Source organism: Sinohyriopsis cumingii, chromosome 4 (assembly GCF_028554795.1).
Source record: "Sinohyriopsis cumingii isolate HCF-2022 chromosome 4, ASM2855479v2, whole genome shotgun sequence".
Lineage (NCBI taxonomy): Eukaryota > Metazoa > Mollusca > Bivalvia > Unionida > Unionidae > Sinohyriopsis > Sinohyriopsis cumingii.
In genome coordinates, this window is record NC_142964.1 from 47,423,923 (window position 1) to 47,451,737 (window position 27,815).

A 27,815-nucleotide genomic window follows, 5' to 3' on the forward strand; every position below is an offset into this window, starting at 1 on the left:
TATTGCTGTTGAAGATATAGCAACATTTTATGTGGCATTTATTCAAAGTTTAGTAAACACATAGCGGAAATAACATATTCTGATTTATAACCTGCATATACATTGTGCATGACATGAAAGAACTTTTAGATACTATAAACATCACACGTATTATAGAGTTCCTGAAAGCAGCAAATACTTACTCTAAACTCTAACTTTTATGCTATCACCTTAGGCAGTTTTATGCAATATATATACCGTCTTTTTTTAACACCCTCTTCATCATGTTTCATTAACATACAACATTTACATCCCCCGTTGATCGGGAAGTTTTATTTTGCACCTTTACCATCTTACCGTTTTAATTTCAACCATTTATTCTTTTATATCGCTTGTCCGTATAGGACCTTTTATAATTTTTAAAAGATCATGAACATAACGTTTTGTTTGCATTAAATAGCCTAATAGTGCTGATGCAGTGGTATATGCAAACGCGTACAAGCTGTGCCATGAACACTCTTGTTCTACTCGTTTGTCCCAGGCAATATTCTAAGGCACTGAAAGAAATATTCTGATATTATTTGTTTGTTATTTTTTTTTTGTTGCCTTGTCTAATTCTTGTAATGGTCGAGTGGTTTGGTTTTATTTCCTATCTATAAAGATTAGTGTTTGTTTCTGAAGTTTCAAGACAAAAAAATTCAATACTTAATATGTTTTTTCTCACAAATGTTAGAGGCTTTTATTTTGATTTCTTGTATCAATCATTTTGTAACATATTTACATTATCTGGATCAAATTTAGTGGAACACTGAAAGTTAAAGCCTGTATACAGTTTGATAATTGGAACGTTTATTATACCTATATAAATTGGTTAAACTCGCATAATCTGATGCTGAAAATTGGGTATGAAACGCAACTGCTCCTTGTTACGGTACCGTTACCATTGTCCACATCGGTTGAACATAAGTGGCTTGAGGATTTCGTATGCCATTATTGTCTGCAAACGTATTTCTTGTGTTGTATGGGAAGTTGGAGTGATTATGTCCACCGACGTGTTGCAGTGTGGCAAGTTTTGCATTGAGAGCAACATTTCGAGCAGCCTTCCAGATTGCGCAGACTGCAAAACTTATTGAGCTGAAACTCAGGATGCCGTTGAAAACGGCAACGACTATGGGGACGGCGTCAACCTCTCTTGAAAAAGGATATCTGTACGAGTCCATGGGTACGATAATTGATATTATGAAAACTGGGCAAACGGCCACGAACCACAAGATACTTAGGATACAGTTAAAGTGGACCTGCAATTAGATAAAATATGCAAGAAATGAGCAATATAAAAAACAAATCAATACATTGTTCACCCCCAGGCGAGGTTCAATTCAATTATATTGTATCTTTTTATAAACACGTATAACCTTATACAATACATACTAAAACATTAAGTGGTTAATAAATGTTATTCATAATACAAATAAAACCTCTGATATTTTTATCAACAAAAGCTTGAAAGGAAAGGATGGAAAAGTATAAACCATCATATAATAATGTACCCTAAATATAAGATGTCTTATTTTCAACACTTCATACATAAGGTTAGGTAGAGACATAATGAATTCGTCGGACTAGAACCTGAAAACCAAATGAACTTGTACATGTTTGGTTTATTCCAGAAGTTCGTTTTCATTACCTTTATTCTACAGACATATTTAAAATCGGGTAAACTTTTAAACAAATGAAAACAAATTCTTACGAGATGCTGCTTGACATTAAGCTAGATCAACTGATTTTATTATTGTTATTTCAAAGTAAACGCGACCAATGTGTCATTTTTAAACAAATATTCTACTCAGTTTAATTTAAGCTATTTCAAATTGCAATGCTGCTAAGCGTAAGCTTTTGTGAAGGAATAGCACAACATTATCAAAAAACTTAATTGAGACCATATTTGTTAATTTTTTACACAATATGTTATTTTCTAATTCTTCACCATTTATAGTTGAATCCGATTTAGAAACAACTCTATCTCACATATCCTTATAAATGCGATATTATTAATTTAGACCCAATACAGAATTTAATATGTGCTAAATAGGAAACGGAAAAAGAGAGGGAATGTTAAATGCTAATAACTAAAAGGTCTCAAATTCATTTAGTAGAGCGTGTTAGGCGGAAGGAGGTAGATAACATTTGTAGTGTAACCATTATATACATGTATGCAGATATTGGTGTCCGTCTCTGTCAATATGTCGCCCGAAACGATAGGTGTGTATGCAAAACAGTTACATGTTTTTCCAATCTAATACACTCAATAAAAGCGCAAAAATGAGACCGTACATAAGTCAATGCGTACATTCCTTATATCATATATAGATATGTCTGGGCCGCATCTAAATTATATTTGTGTTTTTGTAAAGATTCAAAAGATGGATATATGTGCCATTTTTTATCAATCATTTCCCATGCACAACAGATAATATTTATATCATATTGTAAAACGTAAATTTGTTTTTACATTGTTCATCTTGGCTATTTCAGTTAAATCTACACTCAAGCTCGATAGTTGTAGTTACCACAGATGAAGATTGATCAATGTATGTCTTTTGTTTTGGGTTAATATTCCAAAAGTAAGTTAATTATTTGAAACTTGAAACTTGAAACTCTTCCAGATGATTACCCTTTCTCCTTTCAATCCAGTAAAATATTTTAATAATGCCTCAGTTTCAAATATGAGAAGATAAAGTCTCTATGACATCGTCACAAAAGGATACATGATTGTAGAGACTTCCCAATTGTTCTATAAGAGATGTTGTTGGTAAGAACGTACTTTTTTGTACACTTCTATGGATATCATTGTTTGAAACCATCTCTGTATTCAACAACTAATAAATGAATGGTTTCAAACACTCTCATATTGTTCTTGTACCCTTTTTCCTTAATAAGCAACAATAAAGACTGATATTATTAAAGACTATTTATTTTAGAGTAGATCTTTGTATCAAGTTAATAACACGAGTGGATGGCGCTAAATATGCCTTGATACTTTAGAATGCATGCTTGCATTCCAAACTTATTACAAACATATCTACGTTAATCCGTATACAGTTTACATTGATTAAATTGTTTATATGTGAAAATTCCTTTTTACCCACTGCACTTACTTTTGACTAGAAATTACAATTTTAATATTAGATTATCTAATTGTGGTTTTAGGAAAATCGTCTGATTTCTTATTAGTAAATGTATTATATGATGCAATATATTTTGCGAATGCATCGGTTCTAAATAGATTCAAGATATATTTCACTTTTTTCATAAATTCTGTTATAAAAGAACTTGTTTCCTACATTTTCCAAATAAGCTGTTTAAATTTCTTTCATGTGAGATTTAGAGGTGATCAGTCTTCTTAGCCATATTACCTTTAATAATACATAATACTCTTTGCACAAAATTTTACATTTGATTTGATTATTGCCACCACCCTCTAGAACCATCTGATTTTAAAATACCGTATACTGATTTTAAACCTAGTATCAGAAAATCCTTTCGGCAGAAGTGGCACTCGTCATGGAATGAAGCTGTAAATAACAAACTTCACGCAATCAAGCCAACTCTAGGAGAATGGACTCCTTCCTACAGAACCATTCGTAAAGAGGAGATAGTCATTGCAAGAATCCGAATTGGTCATACTTAGATCACCCACTCCCACATACTAAAAGGTGAAGACCCACCAGAGTGATTTCTTGCAATGAACCATTTACTGTCAAGCACTTTATGATAGAGTGTTTTGACCTGCAACCTACGCGCGATCGTTATTACATTGTGCATGACATGAACGAACTTTTTGATACTATAAACATTACTTGTATTATAGAGTTCCTGAAAGCTGTAAATATGTACTCTAAACTCTAACTTTTATGCTGTCATCTTGTGCAGTTTTATGCAATATATATGCCGTCCCATTTTAATACCTTTTCATCCTTTTTCATTAACATAGAACATTTACATCTCTCGTTGATCGGGAAGCTTTATTTTTCACCGTTACCATCTTACCGTTTTAATTTCAACTATTTGTGTTTCAATATGCTGGTCGATATGAGACTTATCATAATATTTAAAAGATGATACATATAACATTTTGTTTGGCGATAATAGCCTTACAGTGCTGATGCGCCGTTAAAAATAAAATCAATCAATCAATCAATCAATCAATCATTGCCACCACCCAGCACACAGTTATGGAAAAGGGCATCAAACTCTTGAAGCTTAAATTTAGGCGTATTTTGGTACAGTTAGTAAATGGGGAGAAATAAGGGACCAAACATTGCCTAACTAAATTTATTCCAAGTGGTAAAATTAACTCCTTGGGTAAGAGTAAGGATTTAACGACTCGATGTATGCATTCATAATTTAGCTAGTCCATCTAACCCTATGAGAAATGTAATAGGACAATGTGTAATATAAGATGCATTGCAATCTAAATAACATTCTTGAAAGTATATATATATTAATTCTACTTGTACAACCTATCCTTACACATTATTTATTTCAGCATTGATACAGAAACTTAAACACTTAGAATATTGGTAGATACTATATATAGCTGACTCTAAGAACATCTATGAGCCATGAAAGGGGGAGAGCTTTGTCTTTACAGTGAAATAATATATTATAATTTTTAAATTTAATTATTTTAATAGTTGGATGCTCTGAATCGAATGAGTTAGCATCTCCGCACATAAAGAAATAAAGCTTGGAGGAGTGAGATCACTTTGTCTAAATTAAGTCTTGATTTTAAACCACGGCGAATAATTTTCAGTTACTATGAAACGTTATTTAATATTTGTATAAATTGCCTTGACAAACACGTGGAAAGCGTTGGTAAATATTAGTAGCTTTTGATCTTATTCAATGAAATAATAGAAAATGCAACATAATCAAACGCTTTCTAAACATCGTTCAAAAGAAGAATTTCAGTTAACCTGCATGCTTTCGATTAACAAATAATGACATAAATAATACGGATATTCTCTATTATTCAACTGTCTTTGATAAAATTTCCTTTCCTCAGTACTTGCAACTGATGGAAGTTTATGTTGAAGTCGATTTCCAATGCAATATGATACTAAATAGCATTAGTTTATTAATACATACATGGGTCTTCGGCTTTTAAAAATTGTATTGGTTTATCTCATTCAAAGATACATATAAAAGAACAATCCATCTAAGTTTATGATTGCTTACCATTATTAAAGACAAAATGAATTGCTTTTACAAAATAGTCAATAATATCTACACAAAGGGCTTTCGAGAACCGAACTGTATTAATTAATAGTTACATTTTACGATTTGCTGTTGCTTTGGTTATTGTAATAATGTCATTCGTTAAATTTCATTGTGTGTGATGTAAGTTAAGAACATCTGTAAGTTTCAGTGATACTTCAAGATCAACTGCGTCTAAATGGTGATTGAAGTCTAATTTATTAATTGTGTAATTCAGTTTCCGTTAGAATTTCTAACTGATGTTTTGTCAATGTTCCGTCTCGCTTAATTAAATTTAGGTCTTCTTATTTGTATAGATTTTATTTTTCAAACTACATAAATAGTTTGAAACAATTCCCCAATCTTCATTCTTAACTGCAGTATGTTCCACTTTGTCTCCTTTAGTTTTCTTGACACGGACTTTCACTAATGTTTCGTTATCATTTCTAATTCATGTAATTTATTTATATTGTTTTATATTGTTTTCATGTTCTTTAAAAGTAATATCGTTTACAATTTACTCTTAATGTTGAGATTTTTGTTCTTTATTTGAAGCATAAAAAACATAGTTTAATTTCTTAACTATGTGAAAAACATTATAAATATTTGGTCCTTAAAAGAGAAGCTAATCTCAGAAATTGGAGTTAGTTATAAGTTAGAATTTGATGTGAGAGACATATTTGCTCTTGAAGTCGTGAATAGAGTCCATCTCATTCTTTACGTAGACTAACTTCTTCAAGGAATGATGTTTTACTTCCAAAAAGTTATGTTCTGTTTTTCGAAAACTGAGAGTTGTTTAGACTCGAGAAAGGTTTTACAGCCTTGTTTTATGTATGGTAAGCTGACGCTAGCTGCAACCCGTCTACTAGTTCTAATAAATTTGCAGATAGATTTGAAACCCGAAGATCACACCGATCATTATGTCAGGTTACTAAGCAACAACTTACAGTTTGTGAATTTTAAGTGTCATACAACAGCAATAATACGTGTCAACATGTTTTAACATACCCGGCAAACAGTTCCACGTAGTAGGAAACAAACACAAGTTCAAAACTCTCTAGCATAGTAAGTATTGATTGCAACTATTATTGGCATACCTCTGAGTTACTTCCATGAACAATACCGACATTTTCGTTATATATGGTGTTAAAATAACAACGCGATGCCTACAGCCAACAGCTACTAGAAATGTTATTTCCAATTTTCTCGAGATTTTAACTTGGAATAGTCGAAATTACACGAACGTTAGCAGTTATCAAATGCGATGGAAATGAAAATGAGCATACTTCATTCTGAATGTGCAATAATTAATATAAAAAATGCATTTTAAAAAAACGATTAGCAGGCTTTTGAGAGTTGCATGTCTGAAGTAACGCCAATCTGTATACACACGAACCTATGTAACACTTATCAATCTTACAATTAAGAAAGGTATTATTTGGAACACTTTTAGCATGACCTCGAAAATGAAAGATCTCGTGTATAAAACAAGGACTGTGTAAGAAACATTACCAGTGAAAAAGAGCAAAAATATTTTATTTCAAATGCACACTTTACGCAACGTATGGAATTGAAGACTTACTTACATTTAGATTCAAGATTAAAAATATAAAGTCATACAACATTTCGTCTTCTGAATGTAAGGAAATCGCGATCTTAAGTGTCAGCTGTGACGATGTGAAAGAACCCAATATTCTCTACACTGGGCTATATGCAAATAGATACCACTTACTTTCATTGATGCCACAAAATAGACGTCGTTAAAGCAAAAGTTTAGATTGGATTAACATACTGCTATTAGTCATAAAGGTAACCTTAATCTTGGTATAATGTGATTTTTCTTTTGTCTTTTGACTTTTCTGTCTTGTTTATGGCAAGAGAATGATCAATGGATTAAAAAATTGTTTCTTTCGAAATTGCTCAATAAAAGCCAATTATATGCGTATCAGAGATCGAGCTAATTCTCTACCACTTTTTATGTATCCGTTAAAAAATATATCTGAGAATATAATCAAGGTCCAATTTGTCACCACTCGCAAGAAACCATTTATTGGGGACATATATAAGATTCAAAATTGTCCAAAGAACGACGACGTGTGCCGACATTTGGTGAGACGAATATACATCATTATCCTGCCTTCGTGCACTGCTAAAGTCTCAACACTTTAGTGTTGGATAAAGTGGGTTGAGTGTTAGTGAATGACTATTAAGAAACCATTTCGATTTTTGATATGTGATAAAACACGCCTCGAATAGACTGAAGTCGTACAGTTCGGACTAGATGATATGACAGGAACTGGAGATAAAACTGTTAAATAGCGCACAAGTAGTGTCCACTACATAGGCTGAAGACTCGTCATAGTCGATTATACGATATGAATAAGAAATATATGAATAAAACATAGTGTACAATCTGCATAAAGGGCTTGACACTCTGGATCAAAGACAGTGTTACAATAGTCTAGGGTATGAAATCGTTTATTTCTTTCTACAAGTATCAATTATATCCTGTATATATTTCCTTTTATGACATGCATTGTAACTCTTAATATGTACATCCTAGTGTATTATTAGAAACATAAATAATACTGAGAGAGTTAATATTGTGCTTGTTTCTGGAGACAGATGGACTGTAATTGGCCAGCTTGGTATTATGGTTAAATCCTAATTCATCCTTTATTTATAGCTGCAATAAACAATGCTGTTTGCATAAATGTGCGCCCTGAGTCAATCCGACCTAGGTCGGACTCAGTTGGTAGAATCTCATTTGTCTCAGAGAGAGACAGACAGACAGAGCGTTTTATACAGCAAAGGAATACGTACAAGAATGTGACGCAGGTTCTGATAATTGCATTGCGATGCAATCCAGAAGATGACGAGAACAAATGCAGGCAAGATGGGCTGAAAAAATAGATTGGCAAATTTTAAGATTGACTGGATTTAGCGTTGGTATTGTGACATGCAATTCTCCTTCTGGTACAATCCCTTATGCGTAAACAGTTCCAATATATATATATATATATATATATATATATATATATATATATATATATATATATATATATATATATATATATATATATATATATATATATACGTGCATAGATTCATTTAATGTATTATACTGCACTAATATAAAACCTGTTCTGCATATATATATATATATATATATATATATATATATATATATATATATATATATATATATATATATATATATATATATATATATATGTATATATATATGTATATATATATACATATATATATATATATACATATATATATATATACATATATATATATATACATATATATATATATATATATATATATATATATATATATATATATATATATATATATATATATCGTGTCTTTACTTTTTGTCGGCGATTCAGGTTTGTGGACGTATTATTTAGGTCAGTCGTTTTGAAGTTAAACTAGGATGTACATTGGAATACTACTACTACTACTACTACTACTACTACTACTACTACTAGTTAAATAATTCTATTTATGTGATTGTCCATGCAATGATGATAGCAATTACTTACCGACAGGTGAATCAGCATCAGATTGATATGCAAAGTTGCTCCACAAATGATGATGCCAACAACTAGATTAACAACTTGGATTATGTGATGTGCCACTATCACATTCTGTAGTATGCGATTCACTTCCATTTCCGCTCCTAATAAAGGAAGGACAATATTTAACAACTGACAAAAGACGATGTTACCAATTCTCTAACGATATCAGATGTCATATCTTAATATTGTGAATCGTCGTCATCACAGTCATCGCCAAGATAGTAATTACTTTGGAACTTGTCAATAATAGCCATTTATTGCACTTATTATGTCAATAAAGCAATTCGAATGATACACGTCAAGATCATAAACTATTTGAATGATCATCAGGAAAACACGCAATGCACATGGCTGTGCGTGTTGATGTTTGTGAGCGATGATTTATTTTGAAAATGATATCGAGCTTCATGAGTATTTAGACAGCAGTGGCAGCCGAAATATCACATTAATCCCAAATAGTATTTCAGTCCAGTCAAAATACAAAATAATATATCTTATCAGTGTATGTTGTCTTCTACTGGAAACAATTTTCAACCATTGTGATCTAGGAAAGTGAGATCTACTTCGAACTACAGTTAAATTGCGTGTAATCAGATCGAAACGATGAAAATAACAATCTTTAAATTGCGTATTTGAGCTGGTATACAAACAAATATTCCGATAAAAAAGATAATAAGAGTAACGTAGGTTTTCCCTGGTGCGAATAGTCGATAAGGATGTAACCCTTTTCCTTTTACAAAAAACATCAGCAGCAACAAAACATCAACAATAATAGTTATAAATACTACTAATACTACTACTACTAATGATAATAGTTTTGAGGTGATGTAGGTAAAGCAATATCAAGCTGAGCAGTAGGTATACTTTTCCCGCAAAGTGAGGAAATAATTACCAGAAATATGTTTCTACTCAATGTTTTATGAACCGATGGATATGTAGGATTTTAGGCATTTTATTTTACATGATGTTATATACGTCAAACAAGCTAGTTTACATACCAGCTCGATACAATAACATTTACATAGCTTAGTTTAATTGACAATTGCATGCATTGTTTTCACTCATTTCATCTAAAGGGTCTATATTTATTTGAAGCTCTTGTGACATTCTAGGACAAGTCTCCATCATACCTGAAAAGTGTACTAAAGATGGTAATACAATCCAATTTTCTGTGTCAGGTAATTCGGCGCCACTGTGACATAATTTAACATCGAAAGGAATATACCAACAAAAGCGAGTGTTCATGGAAACAAACTAAACATATACTCTCAGAAGTCCAAGCGATATGTATACGTTCCCATGGAGATTCCACCTAACACTTCTAATTTATTGCATTCCATATAGAGTTGCGTCTACCTGTATACCTTTTAGTCTTTCCTTTCTCTATACCGCTTCTCCTATTCACCTCAGCATATGATATCTAGATTTCAAGATATTATCGACATATATTTTGATTCCAAAGCATGTTTTAATCATGCAGCAGTTTATGTAATCGGAAAAAGTTGTACAGGAACACTATTAGATTTTGAGTCGATACATTTGAATTATTGTAACACGGACCAAACTTGTACCTTTTATAGGAAATCCAAGCAAAGTAAATCTGTATTTCTTCATATAGGCTGAGAAATGCGCCCAGTGTATTTTATTGGAGAAGCATTTTTATAAAGATTTCTGACAAATTATATTTATGTGCTTCAATGTTGGAATAGTTTTATCTATTTTTGCGACATTTGTACGGGACCATATCATTACATGTTAATGTGAGTTGTTGTTGTCATCTTCTTTCTAACATATTTCATAGTAATGTAGGATTCAGCGGTAATCATTTATGGTAGTTTCAGCCATGTTGATTTGATGAAAATAAGGTAAAATAAGTCGAATTACGAGACATTTAAAGCAGGAGTATTATGAGTATGTGTAAAGTAAATAACAAAGATAATAGCCTAAAGGATGTATGGAAGAAGGCGAAGGATAAATAGCATGCATGCATATGTGACAAAGTAGACTTCGGCGATTCGTAAGTGTAATTATTTTAGTTGCTTATCTTATTCCTTTTCAATGACGATAGCAAAGCTTGATTTCCATGCAAACAGACAGAGACACATCAGAAGCTTCTGCAACCTTGAAAGATGCGTTTTCGAACTAATTCAATATCTAAATATAGCTGCCAGTCATCTACTGTTACACAGTGTATAACCTATTCAACCTTGTAGCCATGACTGAGAGAAGAGAGTTGTTGATCCTGCTATAGACACAGGCGTTTAAGGTTGCCTATGTAAATCGTACAATAAAATCTGTAAGTTTAATAACAATAAAGATATTTTCTGTCCTCTTTTAAAAAGTAGCTGTATAGTGAAACTTTGTAGGATTTGAGGAATTCATATTTTTGTCCAATGGGCAACAGTTACCCTTGTCAATAAATCTAGCTGGATTTGAGATATTCATGCTTAGTTTCTTCAAATGGGCAACAATTACTATTCTTATCATAGCCTTGAATAGCATTGCATTTTTCTTCTCGTTATTGAATAAGATAGAAAAGCTTGAGATATCAAAATAAACTAAAACTAAATTTTACGGTCATAATGTTCGTGTTCACCTTTCATGTCCAACATAAGTAATGCCATTATATGTCGAACAGTACCATTACAGTAATGAGAGTATTTACAAAATTTAATGTAATTTTAAAATTTACTTTTATAATAGACAAATCCCACAACAAAGCGGTTCATCAGTAGTAAATGTAATATGGCTAAAGGTTGTTTTACTTTGGCCCAAATAATAACATTATTTGTAATTTAAAAACGTGGAAAAAAGGATTAAATACAATATTTTGGATCCTGCTTGGACAAGTTCATAGAAAATAACACGAAAGAAAACAGCGGATGATCAGTTTATATTTGTCATATTTTTGCTGCCGATTTGTTTTCGAGATTTGTGTTTATTATTGTAATTGACGATAACCATACATTCACCATACACACATACAAAGATAATTGTTTCATACATTGATTCGCCAATAAAATGGTATAGAAGACAAAAGCTCCCTGAATATAAAACTTTGATATACGTTAAATCTGATTGTAGAATTGTTTAGCTTTTACGTTGGAAATATCACGAATTAAAAGAATTTATTTATAACTGTCATCAATTGTACACCAAGAATATGATCAGTAGGAATATTAGACTATATCATTATGTTAAAATAAGGTCTGATTTAACAATTGGACTTTTTACGTACCAGATTGCATAACAAGGCCTTCAAGTTCAATAATGATGATTTACACAGAAACATATTTCTTGGCATACTAAAAAGGTGTAAAGAGGATCAAATTAAACAATAATATAAACATTTTTATGATAGTACGTCAACAACTATACAGGTTACACTTGAGTATACGTGATGATATTTTACAAAAGACAGTCGATTTCATTACAAATATACCGATATCGATATGGCAGAAGTCGGTTGTGAATAGGTTACAATTAATGGGTTAGAAATGAAACTCTTGTATAAATACATAAACAGCGGTATTTGAAAAATAGGTTCTTTATGATGTGAAATTAGTATTCAATACATCGGCTATAACTGCAAAGTTAATCATCGATGTACAAAATCCAGACATACAGTGATTGGTTAGATAAAGGTCTGGAGACATGAGAGGATATTGGACAATTCAAAACATATTTCTTTAGCCCCATAAACTTGGGCAGAGCGGTCAAGAAAATCATATGGATGTAGACGTGCAAATGGTAGCGAAATAACGGTTATATGATATTTAATTTATAAAGGATTTAAAAGTGATAAATCTGATAAAGAAGGAAGGAACGTAGTTAGTACAAAGCATATTAGGGTCGCTGATATCTTTACATTCGTGGGCATACCATCGAAGAAGGTAGTGTAGACTACGCAAATCATGACGCATTGCATCGTACCTGGGGTTTTAGCGACATATTGAATTGATTTTGTTGGTGACAGGTTGCTTATTTGTACTTTTTACCCTTCTTAGCCTTGTGCTTTAGAATGGAAATATAATCATTGTGTACGTTGTGATTTTGTTGTGACGTGTTCAAGACATATATGTAATAGGGTTGAGATTATGTGGTACTGAGATTCCTAATGCTGATGTTTAGCATATTGATAACTGAGTAAACATTTGTCTAACAGTTAACTTCAAAACGGTTCTAATATGAATACTTTTGGATACATCTAACGCAGCCTCAACACCTTTAAAAATGCGTTGTCGGCGACTGTAAGAGGTGAGTAAACTTAGGCATGTTTAAGTCTGGTAATTATTTATGGCGATCAATGTTAGATGATTACTGTGACAGTTACGAGATATTTGAGATTCTAGCAATATTCTGAGTAAAGTTTGGTGAGTGATCTTTCGCAAAAAATTATTTGTATACTTAAGTCGTTCTCATTAAATTTATTTTGCATTTTGTGTTCCAAATTTATCAGTAATCATGTAACAGAATAGTTTGATCGATGCGTTTTGCAAGTAACAAGATTCATAGATACGGACCTTTAAGAGATGGGTGGCCCATCCAGACATAGAATGTTGAGTGACTTAGTTGACTCTCGGTGGATACCACTCATGTCCAGATCTATCCTGAGGTAGGAGATATTTGCCGAGAAGCAACTTAAATATGTCTCATTTCTGTCGCTAATGTAGACTAAAATGTCCATGGTTAGCAAAACGTGTCCACCTCAAATCGCCCCCTGCGGGTCCGAGGTTGTAGAATTGGCCCGAGGTGCCTCGCTACGTGTCGTAAAAGGCGACTAAGTAGAGGCAACCTGTTTGCCGTGGGTTGCGTCCCGTGTCGGAGGAGGAAAGGATCCTGGTAGTTAAGCAGAGGCTTTCCCTGCAACACACTACTTTGGCCTCTACTTCTCTTAGACGGGTGGTCGGGATGGGCCCGGTTCCGACAAATCGGCTGGTCACGCCGAGCCCTAGGAGGACTTTATTTACTCTCTCACCTTCTTTACCTGTCTCCTTGTATCTCTCTTGATACCACCGTTGCCCCTAAATTCTCTTCCTTTATCTTTCCCTTTTCCAAGTCTTAGAAGACTTCCTAGAAGGCGGTGGCTTAACGGGTCAATCGGGGGGTAATTTTACCGACCTTAGAAATTGGCAACTTCAGGGTCAATCAAAGGTAATTTTATCAACTGAGTATGGCATCTGTGTATCCCTGACACTTGAAAAGTGTCCCCTTGTTGGGATCCTTGGTGGGTGGGGAGCACGGGTGCTGAATTTTTATTCAAGCCAAAATGGAAAATCAAAAAAATCAAAATAAGCGTACGAAAACGGGAACTGACTCAGATGATGAACCATGTAGTGTGGAATCGTTTCCTCGCTTCATGGTCATCAAATCAAAAGATGAAACCAAACCCTAGCCGCACTATCGCCATTTATAATCGAAAAGACTATACTTGGATTAGTCGGCAAACCAAAAAGCGTTAAAAAGATTAAATCAGGTGGTCTGCTTGTGGAGTGCGAACGTAAAGCACACACTGAGAACATTCAAAAAATTAAGGTATTTCATGACATCCCAGTGACTTGTTTCGCACACACATCTCTAAATACATCAAAAGGCGTCATTCGTTGCCGTGACTTGGCTGGAGTCAGCGACAAAGACATCGTAGAGGGGATGAAAAGTGAAGGTGTCACTGCAGTTCGTAGGATTCGTATCAAACGAAACAACGATCTGCAAGACACCAACACCATTATACTCACCTTCAACAGACCAACGGTACCTAAAGTTGTCAAAGTTGGGTTCTTACAAGTTAGGGTTGAGGTATACATACCAAATCTCCTCCGATGTTACAAATGTCAAAAATACGGTCATCATGAAGACCGCTGTTCCAGAAACCAAGTATGTGGACGATGTGGAGACCCTTCTCATCGGGAATCCGAGTGCAAAGCCACTCCGCATTGCGTCAACTGCAGCAAGGAACACCATGCAAATTCAAAAGATTGCGATATATGGAAACAGGAGAAGGAAATCCAAAGGATCAAATACACATCCAACATCCCGTATCCAGAGGCCAGGAAGCTTGTACAAACTAGAACATCACTCCCCGGCCCATCCTTCTCAACCATAGTAAAGAGCAATCAAAAAGCAACGAAAGACGCTCAAACCCAAACAGACCCACCTGAATCTCCTTCCGTATCGAACATATCGCATTACAAAGCCCAGAAAAACGCAACATCGACGCAAACAACGTTCAACAATCCTCCACCATCAAAATCACCAAACAGTAAGAAAAAGACGACAGCAAATAGGCAGCAAAAAGGGTCTGATGACCCAATAAAACTGCACAATAGGTTTGGAGACTTTGAGGATATGGATGCAGAAGAATCTGCTCCATGTCCTCAAGGTGGCTCCAGACCTAACAACAAAAAATTCACCCCCGTACTTCCTCCAGATAAATAACCAAAGACATTGCCTCCGCAAAAGGTCTAACCTAGCTCCAGAATCTTCAATATAAACTTGTAATGAAGAACACCATCATACAATGGAACTGTAGAGGACTTAAAGCCAACTACAATGATATTCTTTTGCTCTTAAACGAACGTGATCCTGCAGTACTATGTCTTCAGGAAACATTTTTGAAAGATACAGATAACATCACACTTAAAAACTACTCCCTGTTTAACAGCTACTCTCATAATGTTGACAGAGCCTCAGGAGGAGTCTCTGTTATTGTGAACAACAGAGCCCCTCATAGCGTTATCCCTCTAAACACAAATTTACAAGCCACTGCTGTGAGCGTCACTCTGCATCGGGTGGTTACCTTGTTCAACAAATCCCCGCACCCTTTATTCTACTCGGTGAGTTTAATGCCCATAACATTTTATGGGGTTCAAATCACATAAGTGACAGAGGTCACAAAATAGAAGACTTCATTTCCAGACACGATTTGTGTCTATATAATACCAAATCACCGACATATTTACACCCAGGAACTGGTACATACACGTGTATTGATTTGACAATTTGTACCCCATCGCTGCTTTTGGACTATGAATGGAAGGTCGCTGATGACCTTCACAGCAGTGATCACTTTCCAATCTCTCTTAACAATACCAACGTTACAATTGACGAAGCAGTTCCACATTGGAATTTAAAGAAGGCCGACTGGGCCAAATTTGAAACACTTTGTACAACTAGACTTAATAGGGATACTGTCTTAAACGACAATAACCCTTTTCAATATTTTACTTCTCTTTTAATCGACAATGCAGAAGAATCCATTCCCAAGTCCTCACCAAACGGTAAAAAACTCTCAAAACCATGGTTCACAAAAGAATGTAAAGAGGCCATTAGACAACGCCGAGAAGCACTGAAAAATTTTAATAATCGTCCAACACCCGAAAATTTAACTAAGTACCGTATTGTTCGGGCCAATGCTCGCCGCACGATTAAACAAAGTAAAAGAACATCATGGAAAAAATATGTTTCAACTCTAAACTCTCGTTCCTCTATAAAGAAAGTTTGGGACACGATCCGCAAAATTAATGGAAATAGGAAATACAATTCCTTTCGACATCTCAAAATAAACAACAAGAATATCAATTCCAAACATGACATTGTTAACATACTTGCTGATAGCTTCTCAAAAATTTCCTCATCCTCTAATTACTCAGAAGCATTCAGAAGATTAAAAACTCATAAAGAAAAGACACGGTTGAAATTCACATCGAATAACTCAGAAAGTTATAATCAACCGTTTACAATGTATGAGCTGAAGGAATCTCTGAATAAGGCCCACGATACATCCACTGGGCCTGACGAAATACATTACCAGTTTTTGAAACATCTCCCAGAACCTTCATTAACAGCCCTTCTAGAAATTTTCAACAATTTATGGATTACTGGTAATGTACCTAAAATCTGGAAAGAGGCAACAGTAATTGCTCCTGCTAAACCTTTTCATAGGAGTGATTGCCCTTGGTACCTTACAGTCCTTTGCAGTAGTCAGACTTCCTATTGCCTTGCTGTGCCCTGTACCTCAGATGGGCTGTATCATATTTCCTCGTCTTGCTAGAACACGTTTCCTGGTTTGTGGATGTTTTTGATACAACTGATGGTAAGTGCAGTCTTTATCCATTGTCTCCAGTGATCTCAGAGTCCTTGTTGAAAGTTTACCTGCCAAGTGTGTCACTTTTGTTTTCAGTGATGACCCAAGGCTGTTATTGAGTCTGTGTATTGTTGAATGCACTCTTGCCTCAAATTGTCTGGAATAGTTCACATTGCCAGGTAATGAAACACTGATTGATCTGTTCACCGCCTAATATTTCTGTGTGTTTGTGTTCAGTCGTAGTCTTTCTTCAACATCACAGGAGTGTTTCTTTTTCAGAACTTCTAGCAGGATATTCTTATCAATTGATGTCATGTTGAGATGAGTCACTTGATGAGGGCCCATGTATGCTGATCACATCCACCAGCTGTTAGTACTTCCTCCCCCACAGACCCTTGAATAATGCCGAATACTAAGACCTTTGAATACTTTTGAACAGTCCCCTGAATAATAGCGCAGAGTGGCATCCCGTACTTGGGGAAGTTGACATTTAATTTTTGCAATATCAACACTATTGTCTTCCATCATTTGCTTGAAAATTAAACTGCAACGTGCTTTAATGTCTTGTTTGACAATGTTGTGTTTGAGCCTTTTTCCTTCTCTTGTTTCCCCCTGCGGGTCCGGGGTTGTAGAATTGGCCCGACGTGCCTCGCTACGTGTCGTAAAAGGCGACTAAGTAGAGGCAACCTGTTTGCCGTGGGTTGCGTCCCGTGTCGGGGGAGGAAAGGATCCTGGTAGCTGAGCAGTGGCTTTCCCTGCAATACACTACTTTGGCCTCTACTTCTCTTAGACGGGTGGTCGGGATGGGCCCGGTTCCGACAAATCGGCTGGTCACGCCGAGCCCTAGGAGGTCTTTATTAACTTTCTCCCCTTCTTTCTCTCTCTCCTTGTATCTCTCTTGATACCACCGTTGCCCCTATATTCTTTTCCTTTATATTTCCCTTTTCCAAGTCTTAGAAGGCTTCCTAGAAGGCGGTGGCTTAACGGGTCAATCGGGGGGTAATTTTACCGACCTTAGAAACTGGCGACTTCAAGGTCAATCATAGGTAATTTTATCAACTGAGTATGGCATTTGTGTATCCCTGGCACTTGAAAAGTGTCCCCTTGTTGGGCTCCTTGGTGGGTGGGGAGCACGGGTGCTGAATTTTTAATCTAGCCATCATGGATAATTCCAAAAAAAAAATCAAAATAAAAGATCGAAACCCTTATCAGAGTCTGACGATGAACCATGTAGTGTGGAGTCATTTCCACGCTTCATGGTCATACAGTCAAAAGATGCCACAAAACCGCTTGCCGCACTATCTCCATTTGTCATCGAAAAGACTATCACAGGATCGATTGGCACACCTAAAAGTGTTAAAAAGTTGAAATCGGGTTGTCTTCTTATTGAGTGTGAGCGACGAGGTCAATCAGACAATATCAGGAAAATGAAAACATTCTTTGATATCCCAGTAACCTCATTCGCTCACACCACACTAAATACGTCCAAAGGCGTGATTCTCTGCCGTGACTTGGCTGGAGTCACCGAGGCTGACATCATCGAACGAATGAAAGATGAAGGTGTCACTGCAGTCCGACGAATACGTATTAAACGTAATAACAATCTGCAGGACACCAACACCATTGTACTCACCTTCAACAGGCCAACTGTACCCAAAGTGGTAAAAGTTGGCTTTTTGCAAGTAAAGGTAGAGATTTACATTCCCAACCCCCTTCGGTGTTATAAGTGTCAAAAATACGGCCATCACGAAGACCGCTGCTCCAAGAGCCAAATATGTGGCCGATGCGGAGACAATGCTCATCAGGAATCTGATTGTAGAGCAACTCCGCATTGTGTCAACTGCGGAAAAGAGCACCACGCAAATTCCAAGGATTGCGATACCTGGAAACAGGAGAAGGAAATTCAGAGGGTAAAATACACAAATAATATTCCCTATCCAGAAGCCAGAAAAATTGTACAGGCAAAAACAGCCCATCCTGGCCCATCCTTCTCCACTGTAGTGAAGAGCAATCCTAAAACAACGAAGGACGCTCAAACACAAACAGAAGCACCCGATTCAACACCAAATTCAAACACCCCCCATCACCAAGCACAGAAAAACACGGCATTTACTCAGACTACATTTAATAATACCCAACAACCTAAATCACCAAAGAGTAAAAAATCTCACGGAAACAGGTAACAAAAGGGGTCAGATGACCCCATCAAACTTTATAACAGGTTTGGAGACATCGAGAGCATGGATGCAGAAGAATCTGCTCCATGCGCCCAAGGGAACTCCAGACCTACAAACAAAAAATTCACCCCCATACTTCCTCCAGAGAAATAACCAAACAAATTCCCTCTGCGAAAGGTCTAACCTAGCTCCACAATCTTTAATTTAAATTTATAATAAAAACACTATCATACAATGGAATTGTCGAGGACTTAAAGCAAATTACAATGATATTCTCCTGCTTTTAAACGAACATTATCCTGCGGTACTATGCCTTCAAGAAACATTCTTGAAAGATAGAGACAATATCACATTTAAAAACTACTCCCTGTTTAACACCTGCTCTCCAAATGTTGACAGGGCATCAGGAGGAGTTTCTGTTATTGTAAACAACAGAGCTCCTCATAGCTTCATTCATTTAAACACCAATTTACAAGCCATTGCTGTAAGCGTCACTCTACATCGAGTGATTACATTTTGCTCTATTTATTTACCACCAAACACTAACCTAGTACCAAACGAACTCGACAATCTTGTTCAACAGCTTCCCGCACCCTTTGTTTTACTCGGGGATTTTGATGCCCATAACATTTTATGGGGATCGGATCATGTAAGTGACAGAGGTCACAAAGTTGAAGACTTTATTTCTAGACACGATCTGTGTCTATATAATACCAAAACACCTACATATTTACACCCAGGCACGGGTACATACACAAGCATCGATTTGACAATTTGTTCTCCTTCTCTGCTTTTGGACTATGAATGGAAGGTTGCTGATGACCTTCACAGCAGCGATCACTTCCCAATCTTTCTTGTAAATCTTAACTCTACAGGCGATGAAGTAATTCCACAATGGAATCTAAAGAAGGCCGACTGGGCCAAGTTTGAAACACTCTGTAAAACCAGCCTGAATGAGGATACAGTTTTCAATGTTGACGACACCATTCAGCATTTTACATCTATTTTAATAGAGATTGCAGAAGAATCCGTTCCCAAGTCCTCGCCATATTGTAAAAGAAGCCAAAAACCTTGGGTCACTAAGGAATATAAGGAAGCCATTAAACTACGCCGAGAAGCATTAAGGAAATTTAATAATCAACCGACGCCCGAAAACTTAAATATATATCGCATTGCCCGGGCCAAAGCTCGCCGCATAATCAAAGAAAGTAAAAGAGCATCATGGAAGAAATATGTTTCTTCTTTAAACTCTCGTTCCTCTGTTAAAAAAGTTTGGGACACTATACGCAAAATAAACGGAAAGAGAAAGCAAAACCCTCTCCGACATCTGACACTGAACAATAACAACTTTAGTTCAAAACGTGACATTGCAAATATTCTTGCTGACAGTTTCTCGAAAAATTCCTCATCATCTAATTATTCAGAAGCCTTCCTAAATCTTAAAACTCAAAAAGAAAAGTCACGTTTAAAATTCACATCCAACAACTCGGAAAGTTATAATCAATTGTTCTCACTATCGGAGCTTAGGGAGGCTTTAGATAAGGCCCATGATACATCCGCTGGGCCTGACGAGATACATTACCAGTTTCTGAAACACCTTCCAGAATCATCATTAACATCTCTTTTGAAACTCTTCAATGATTTATGGATTACTGGTAATGTGCCAAAAATCTGGAAAGAAGCAACTGTAATACCAGTCCCCAAACCCGGTAAAGATAGCGAAGACCCCAACAGCTATCGACCAATTGCACTCGCAAGCTGTGTGTGCAATACAATGGAACCAATGATCAATTCTCGGCTTGTCTGGTATTTGGAAACTAACAATTTAATATCTCCTTTCCAAAGTGGCTTTCGATATGGCCGGAGCACCAATGATCATCTGGTTAGACTAGAAACATTCATTCGCGATGCATGTATTAAGAAAGAACATTTAGTAGCGGTTTTCTTTGATTTAGAAAAGGCCTATGACACGACATGGAAGTACGGGATACTAAATGACCTGAACGATCTAGGTCTAAAAGGCCGTCTGCCCTCTTTCATATCCAACTTTCTCTCCGACAGAGAATTCAAAGTACGAGTGGGCTCTACCCTCTCAGATCTGCACGAGCAAGAGATGGGCGTGCCCCAGGGCAGTATTTTATCTGTGACGCTCTTTAACATCAAAATTAATAGCATCACCAAGTGTTTGACTCCTGGAGTGGATTGTTCGTTATACGTTGATGATTTTCTAATATGTTATCGGTCAAAGCACATGCATACAATTGAAAGACAACTGCAGCAAAATATAAACAAAATTCAAAATTGGACCAATGCAAACGGTTTCAAATTCTCGAAATCAAAAACGGTATGCATGCATTTCTGTCAGTTACGAAAACATCACGATGAACCGAACCTCACACTGGATGGAACACCTATTCCAGTTGTTGAGGAAACCAAATTTTTAGGTATAATCTTTGACAGAAAACTGACCTTTATTCCACACCTAAAGAACTTAAAAGCTAAATGCTTAAAAGCACTTAACCTACTTAAAGTAGTAGCGCACACTGACTGGGGTGCTGATAGAAAAGTCATCCTAAATTTATACAGAACGTTTATTCGCTCCAAACTAGACTATGGTTGCGTTGTGTATGGTTCTGCCAGAAAATCGTATCTTAAAATGCTTGATCCAATTCATCATCAGGGAATAAGACTGGCTCTCGGAGCATTTAAAACATCCCCCTGTGAAAGCCTTCTAGCTGAGGCGAATGAACCACCGTTATCGCATCGTAGAGAAATGCTTTCCGCACAGTACGCTCTCAAATTAAAATCAAACCCTCTGAATCCTGCTTTTTCGGCTGTTTTTCAACCCAAATACAAAACTTTATACGAAAATAAACCAAACGCCATACCTTCATTTGGCATTAGAATATCATCCAGGCTTGACACTACAAATATAGATCTTTGTAAAATTCAGAAAACATCCATCTCCGAAACACCACCCAGGCTAATTAAACAACCAAAAGTACGTTTTACGCTACACGATGGGAAAAAGTCCGAAACAAACCCTTCTATCTTCCACAACTCTTACCATGAACTCCTCACCGAATTTAAAAACTATACCAGAATTTACACTGATGGATCAAAGGATGAGGAAAAGGCTGCTGCAGCCTTTGTTTGTGGAAATCACACAACGCAAGTTCGCTTACCAAATGGAGCATCAATTTTTACAGCCGAAATCAGAGCAATAGACCTTGCTCTGCAACATATAGAAAAGAACCGTATTTTAAACAGTATCATCTTCTCCGACTCTCTATCAGTACTCCAGTCACTATACAATAGAAAACTGGAGAACCTATTATTGAAAAACATACTCGTAAAAAATACCGAGCTGAGTGTCTCCCACAATATAATATACTGTTGGTTACCTAGCCACATTGGTATTAAAGGTAACGAAAAGCAGATCGCGCTGCTAAAATGGCCCTTTCTCAAGAACCATCTGATTTTAAAATACCATATACTGATTTTAAACCTTGTATCAGAAAGTTCTTACGTCAGAAGTGGCAGGCATCATGGAATGATGCTGTAAATAACAAACTTCATGCAATCAAACCAACTCTAGGAGAATGGACTCCTTCCTACAGAACCATTCATAGGGAGGAGGTAGTCATTGCAAGAATCCGAATTGGTCATACTTGTATCACCCACACCCACATACTAAAAGGTGAAGACCCACCAGAGTGCGTTTCTTGCAATGAACCATTCACTGTCAAGCACTTTATGATAGAGTGCTTTGACCTACAACCTACGCGCGATCGTTATTACGTTGTGCATGACATGAAAGAACTCTTTGATAATATAAACATCACTCGTATTATCGAGTTCTTGAAAGCCGTAAATATTTACTCTAAACTCTGACTTTTATGCTATCACCTTGTGCAGTTTTATGCAATATATATACCGTCCCATTTTAATACCTATTCATCTTTTTTACATCTCCCGTTGATCGGGAAGCTTTATTTTGCACCGTTACCATCTTACCGTTTTTAATTTCAACCATTTGTTCTTTTATATCGCTGGTCGATATAGGACCTTTTATAAGTTTTAAAAGATTATACAAATAACACTTTGTTTGGCGCTAAATAGCCTAAAAGTGCTGATGCGCCGTTAAAAGTGCTGATGCGCCGTTAAAAAATAATCAATCAATCAATCAATCAATCAATCCTTCTCTTGTTCTTATTCATGGAAACATGTTTTCACTAAATATTGCAGAATTACACCGTTTGAATCGTAAACGACCCAAATGGACGGAATCATACAGTCTTTGTACTTTCCATATTAGATGCAGAATTGTGTAAGCTTTTTGGAAGCCAGCAGCAGCCTGTGCATCACCATATGTTGTTGCATGTCTAATGAAAATATCTTGCAGCACAAATTTGTTCCCATTTCTCTTGCCATTTCATACTCTGAATGTGTTGCAACTGGTGACAGATTTGCTTTGCAGTCAACATGGCCTCCTGGTCATTGCACATCAAAACCTTTCCCTTTAATCTATGCTTGAGACCAACAAAGCTTGTTTTCTACTTTAATCCCCACAATGTATTGCTTCTCTGTAACAGTTTTGAAGGCAATTCCAAAAGCTTGTGATGAACTTTGACCAGGTTTATTTTCATGTCCGAAGCTAATGACATTGTATCTTGCATCAAAAGCAACATTTATTTGCTCAGGATAATGAACACCACGCATGACATTAAGCTGTCTGACTAGTTGCAGCTTGTCTGTCATGTCCATTTCATTGAGCTCCACAGTTTCTTTGCCTACAAGGTTGGAGGCCCTTTGCATATATGTTCTGCTAGGTGGCGCAATGTCAGTGGCTGCAAGCAAGTATCTAGCCCTTGTATTGCCCATTGGTATATATTGTAGTCCAGCTTGAAAGATCATATTTACAGCAGCAGGATTCGGCTCAGGTTTATTTGTTTATATCTTCTCATACAACTAATACTCTGGTGACTTAACGCTTCAATTGTTACACATCAGAGTAAGCTTCCTAGCAAGTCCCTATTTTATTTCATTAGCAATTTGAAACTCTGGTCTGCCACATATGTTGACTTGATTACAATGGCGATGATTGATATCACTCCACATTTCAACATTTGTTTCATACAGATCATACGTGTAACATCGTGCTCATTCAACTGTGTCTCTTTCAGGTCCAGTCTTGCTTTGGATGATGGTCGTATAATTCTTGCAGATCCATGTGTGCCATTACAATCTGGTGCCTGAACTGACTTGAGACCCCCATTTGTCGGCATTGTCATTGCTATGAGAGAGAACTTGTCTGCATCCATTCTTCTGGTCACTGGAACAGATGCAGCACTGGAACTTGGTAGAGTATTATCAGTCAGATATGTGACTTCTTTGCTATGTGGAATATACCCAGGTTTAAAAATGTTGTCTTCCTCTTCTTGTACCCTTTCATAGTTTCTGTTACAATAACTGCATGTAAAATACAAGAATTATCCTCTCTCTCTCTCTCTCTCTCTCTCTCTCTCTCTCTCTCTCTCTCACGGATTTCTTTTGTAAACGTCTTTGGCCGGTTGTCGTATTTGTCTTTTTTGTACGTGTTTAATGTTTAGGACAACCTTGATATTTTTGGAATGTCTTAAACATCTTCTCCTTGGTTTATTTTGTCGTACACATTTTTTTTGCTTTGTCCTGTTTTACCATACTTGCAGCTACAATATTTCCTCGTTGTGTAGTTCTTATGTATTCTTTGTGTACTTCTGGTTTTAATGTATTTCCATGAATTGTCCTCCCGGGAAATACACCAACATACTCCATCATCGAGACAAATTTAGATAGTGTCATAGAGTGTTGCACATTTCCTATCCAAGTTACACGTCGCTTGTATTTTAAAGAGTTCTTGTGCTTGCTATCTGCCCGATGCACAACCATCATGTCAGAAGCATCTGGTTTTGGTTCAAGTGGACAGTAGACGCGCACACCGTTTAATTGTTTGTCATCCCAAAACTCTCTCCTCTTACCAGTTTTCGACCAAAAAGTAAACAATCTCACGGAAACAGACAAGAAAAGGGGTCAGATGACCCCATCAAACTCTACAACAGGTTTGGAGACATTGAGAGCATGAATGCAGAAGAAACTGCTTACTCCAGAGAAATAACCACACAAATTGCCTCCGCGAAAAGTCTAACCTAGGTCCACAATCTTCAATTTAAAAGGATAATGAAGAACACCATCATACAATAGAACTGTCGAGGACTTAAAGCAAATTACAATGATATTCTCCTACTTTTAAACGAACATGTTTCAGCAGTACCATGTCTTCAAGAAAAATTCTTGAAGGATACGGACATCACATTTAAAAACTAGAGCCTGTTAACACCTACTCACAAAATGTTGACAGGGCCTCAGGAGGAGTTTCTGTTATTGTGAACAACAGAGTCCCTCATACTGTCATCCCTTGAACCACAAATTTGCGAGCCATTGCTGTAAGCGTCACTCTACATCGAGTGATTACAGTTTGCTCTATTTACTTACCACCAAACACCAACCTAGTACCAAACGAATTAGACAACCTTGTTCAACAGCTTCCGGCGCCATTTATTTTACTCGGGGATTTTAATGCCCATAACATCTTGTAGGGATCAAATCATATAAGTGAGAGAGGTCACAAAATTGAAAACTTTATTTCTAGACACGATCTGTGTCTATATAATACCAAAACACCAACATATTTACACCCAGGAATGGATACAAACACGTGCATCGATTTGACAATTTGTTCTCCTTCGCTGCTTTTGGACTATGAATGGAAGGTCGCTGATGACCTTCACAGCAGTGATCACTTTCCACTATTTCTTGAAAATATTAACTCTACAATTGTTGACGTAATTTCACAATGGAATATAAAGAAGGCCAACTGAACTAAATTTGAAACACTCTGTAAAACTAGGCTGAATGCAGATACAGTTTTCAATGTCAATGACCTTATTCAACATTTTACATCTATTTTATTAGAGATTGCAGAAGAATCCATTCCCAAGTTCTCGCCGAATTGTAAAAGAACCCCAAAACCTTGGGTCTCTAAGGAATGTAAGGAAGCCATTAGACTACGCCGAGAAGCATTGAACAAAATTAACAATCATCCGATGCCCGAAAACTTAAATATATATCGTATTGTCCGGGCCAAAGCTCGCCGCAAAATCAAAAAAAGTAAAAGAGCATCATGGAAGCAATATGGTTCCTCTTTAAACGCTCGTACCTCGTTTAAGAAAGTTTGGGACACTATACGCAAAATAAACGGAAAGAGAAAACAAAACCCTCTCCGACATCTGAACCATAACAACTTTAGTTCAAAACGTTACATTGCAAATGCTCTTGCTGACAATTTCTCCAAAAATTCATCATCATCTAACTATTCAGAAGCCTTCCGTAAACGTGAAACTCGAAAAGAAAAGTCACGTTTAAAATTCACATCCAACAACTCGGAAAGTTATAATCAATTGTTCTTACTATCGGAGCTTACGGAGGCTTTAGACAAGGTCCATGATACATCCACTGGGCCTGACGAAATACATTACCAGTTTTTAAAACACCTTCCAGAATCATCATTAACATCTCTTTTGAAACTCTTCAATGATTTATGGATTACTGGTAATGTACCAAAATTCTGCAAAGAAGCAACTGTAATAAAAGTTCCCAAACCTGGTAAAGATAGCGAAGATCCCAACAGCTAACGACCTATTGCACTCACCAGCTGGTTGTGCAAAACAATGGAACGAATGAAGAATTCTCGGCTTGTCTGGTACTTGGAAACCAATAATTTAATATCTCCTTTCCAAAGTGAATTTCGTTATGGACGAAGCACCAATGATCATCTGGTCAGACTGTAAACATTTATTCGCGATGCATTTATTAAGAAAGAACATTTAGTAGCGGTTTTCTTTAATTTAGAAAAGCCCTATGTCACGACATGGAAGTACGGGATACTAAAAGACCTGCACGATCTAGGTCTAAAAGGCCGTCTACCCTATTTCATATCCAACATTCTCTCCGACAGAGAATTCAAAGTACGAGTGGGCTCTACCCTCTCAGATTTGCACGAGCAAGAGATGGGTGTGCCCCAGGACAGTGTTTTATCTGTGACGCTCTTTTATATCACAATTAATAGCATCACCAAGTGTTTGACTCCTGGTGTGGATTGCTCGTTATACGTTGATGATTTTCTAATATGTTATCGATGAAAGCACATGCATACAATTGAAAGAAAACTGCAGCAAAATATAAACAAGATTTAAAATTGGGCCAGTGCAAGCGGTTTCAAATTCTCGAAGTCCAAAACTGTATGCATGCATTTCTGCCAGTTACGAAGACTTCACGATGAACGGTGTGAATGCCTGCTAGTTGAAGCGAACGAACCACCGTTATCGCATCGTAGAGAAAAGCTTTCCGAACAGTATGCTCTCAAATTAAAATGAAACCCTCTGAATCCTGCTTTTTCGGCTGTTTTTCAACCCAAATACAAAACCTTATACTAAAATAAACCAAGCGCCATACCTTCATTTGGCATTAGAATATCATCCAGCCTTGACAGTACATAAATTGATCTTTGTACAAGTCAGAAAACGTCCATCTCCGAAACACCACCCTGGCTACTTAAACAACCAAAAGTATTTTTTAGGCTACACGATGGAAACAAATCTGAGACGAACCCTTCCGTCTTCCACA

General features: G+C 36.3%; 2 protein-coding genes across 2 annotated transcripts in view; both read right to left on the reverse strand.

Annotated features, from left to right (window-relative positions):
- The window catches only part of LOC149801106 (uncharacterized), a 249,792-nt gene that overhangs the window by 77,477 nt on the left and 144,500 nt on the right, over nt 1-27,815 (reverse strand). The gene's annotated exons all lie outside the window — the stretch shown is intronic.
- On the reverse strand, nt 22-8,926 carry LOC149801108 (uncharacterized). Its single transcript, XM_089954261.1, has 3 exons — nt 8,796-8,926; nt 8,062-8,139; nt 22-1,277 (listed from the first exon to the last, which is right to left on the reverse strand). The coding sequence occupies exons 1-3, from the start codon at nt 8,922-8,924 to the stop codon at nt 906-908; spliced, it is 579 nt and encodes a 192-aa protein (XP_089810387.1). The 5' UTR covers nt 8,925-8,926; the 3' UTR covers nt 22-905.

What these genes read in the sequence shown, in the direction of transcription:
- LOC149801108 (XM_089954261.1), bottom strand. Translation starts at nt 8,924, where the DNA reads ATGGAAGTGAATCGCATACTACAGAATGTGATAGTGGCACATCACATA. An exon ending in TGATGCTGATTCACCTGTCG is followed by an intron (nt 8,140 to 8,795) that starts GTAAGTAATTGC and finishes CTATTTTTTCAG; the next exon opens with CCCATCTTGCCTGCATTTGT. An exon ending in AGAACCTGCGTCACATTCTT is followed by an intron (nt 1,278 to 8,061) that starts GTACGTATTCCT and finishes ATCTAATTGCAG; the next exon opens with GTCCACTTTAACTGTATCCT.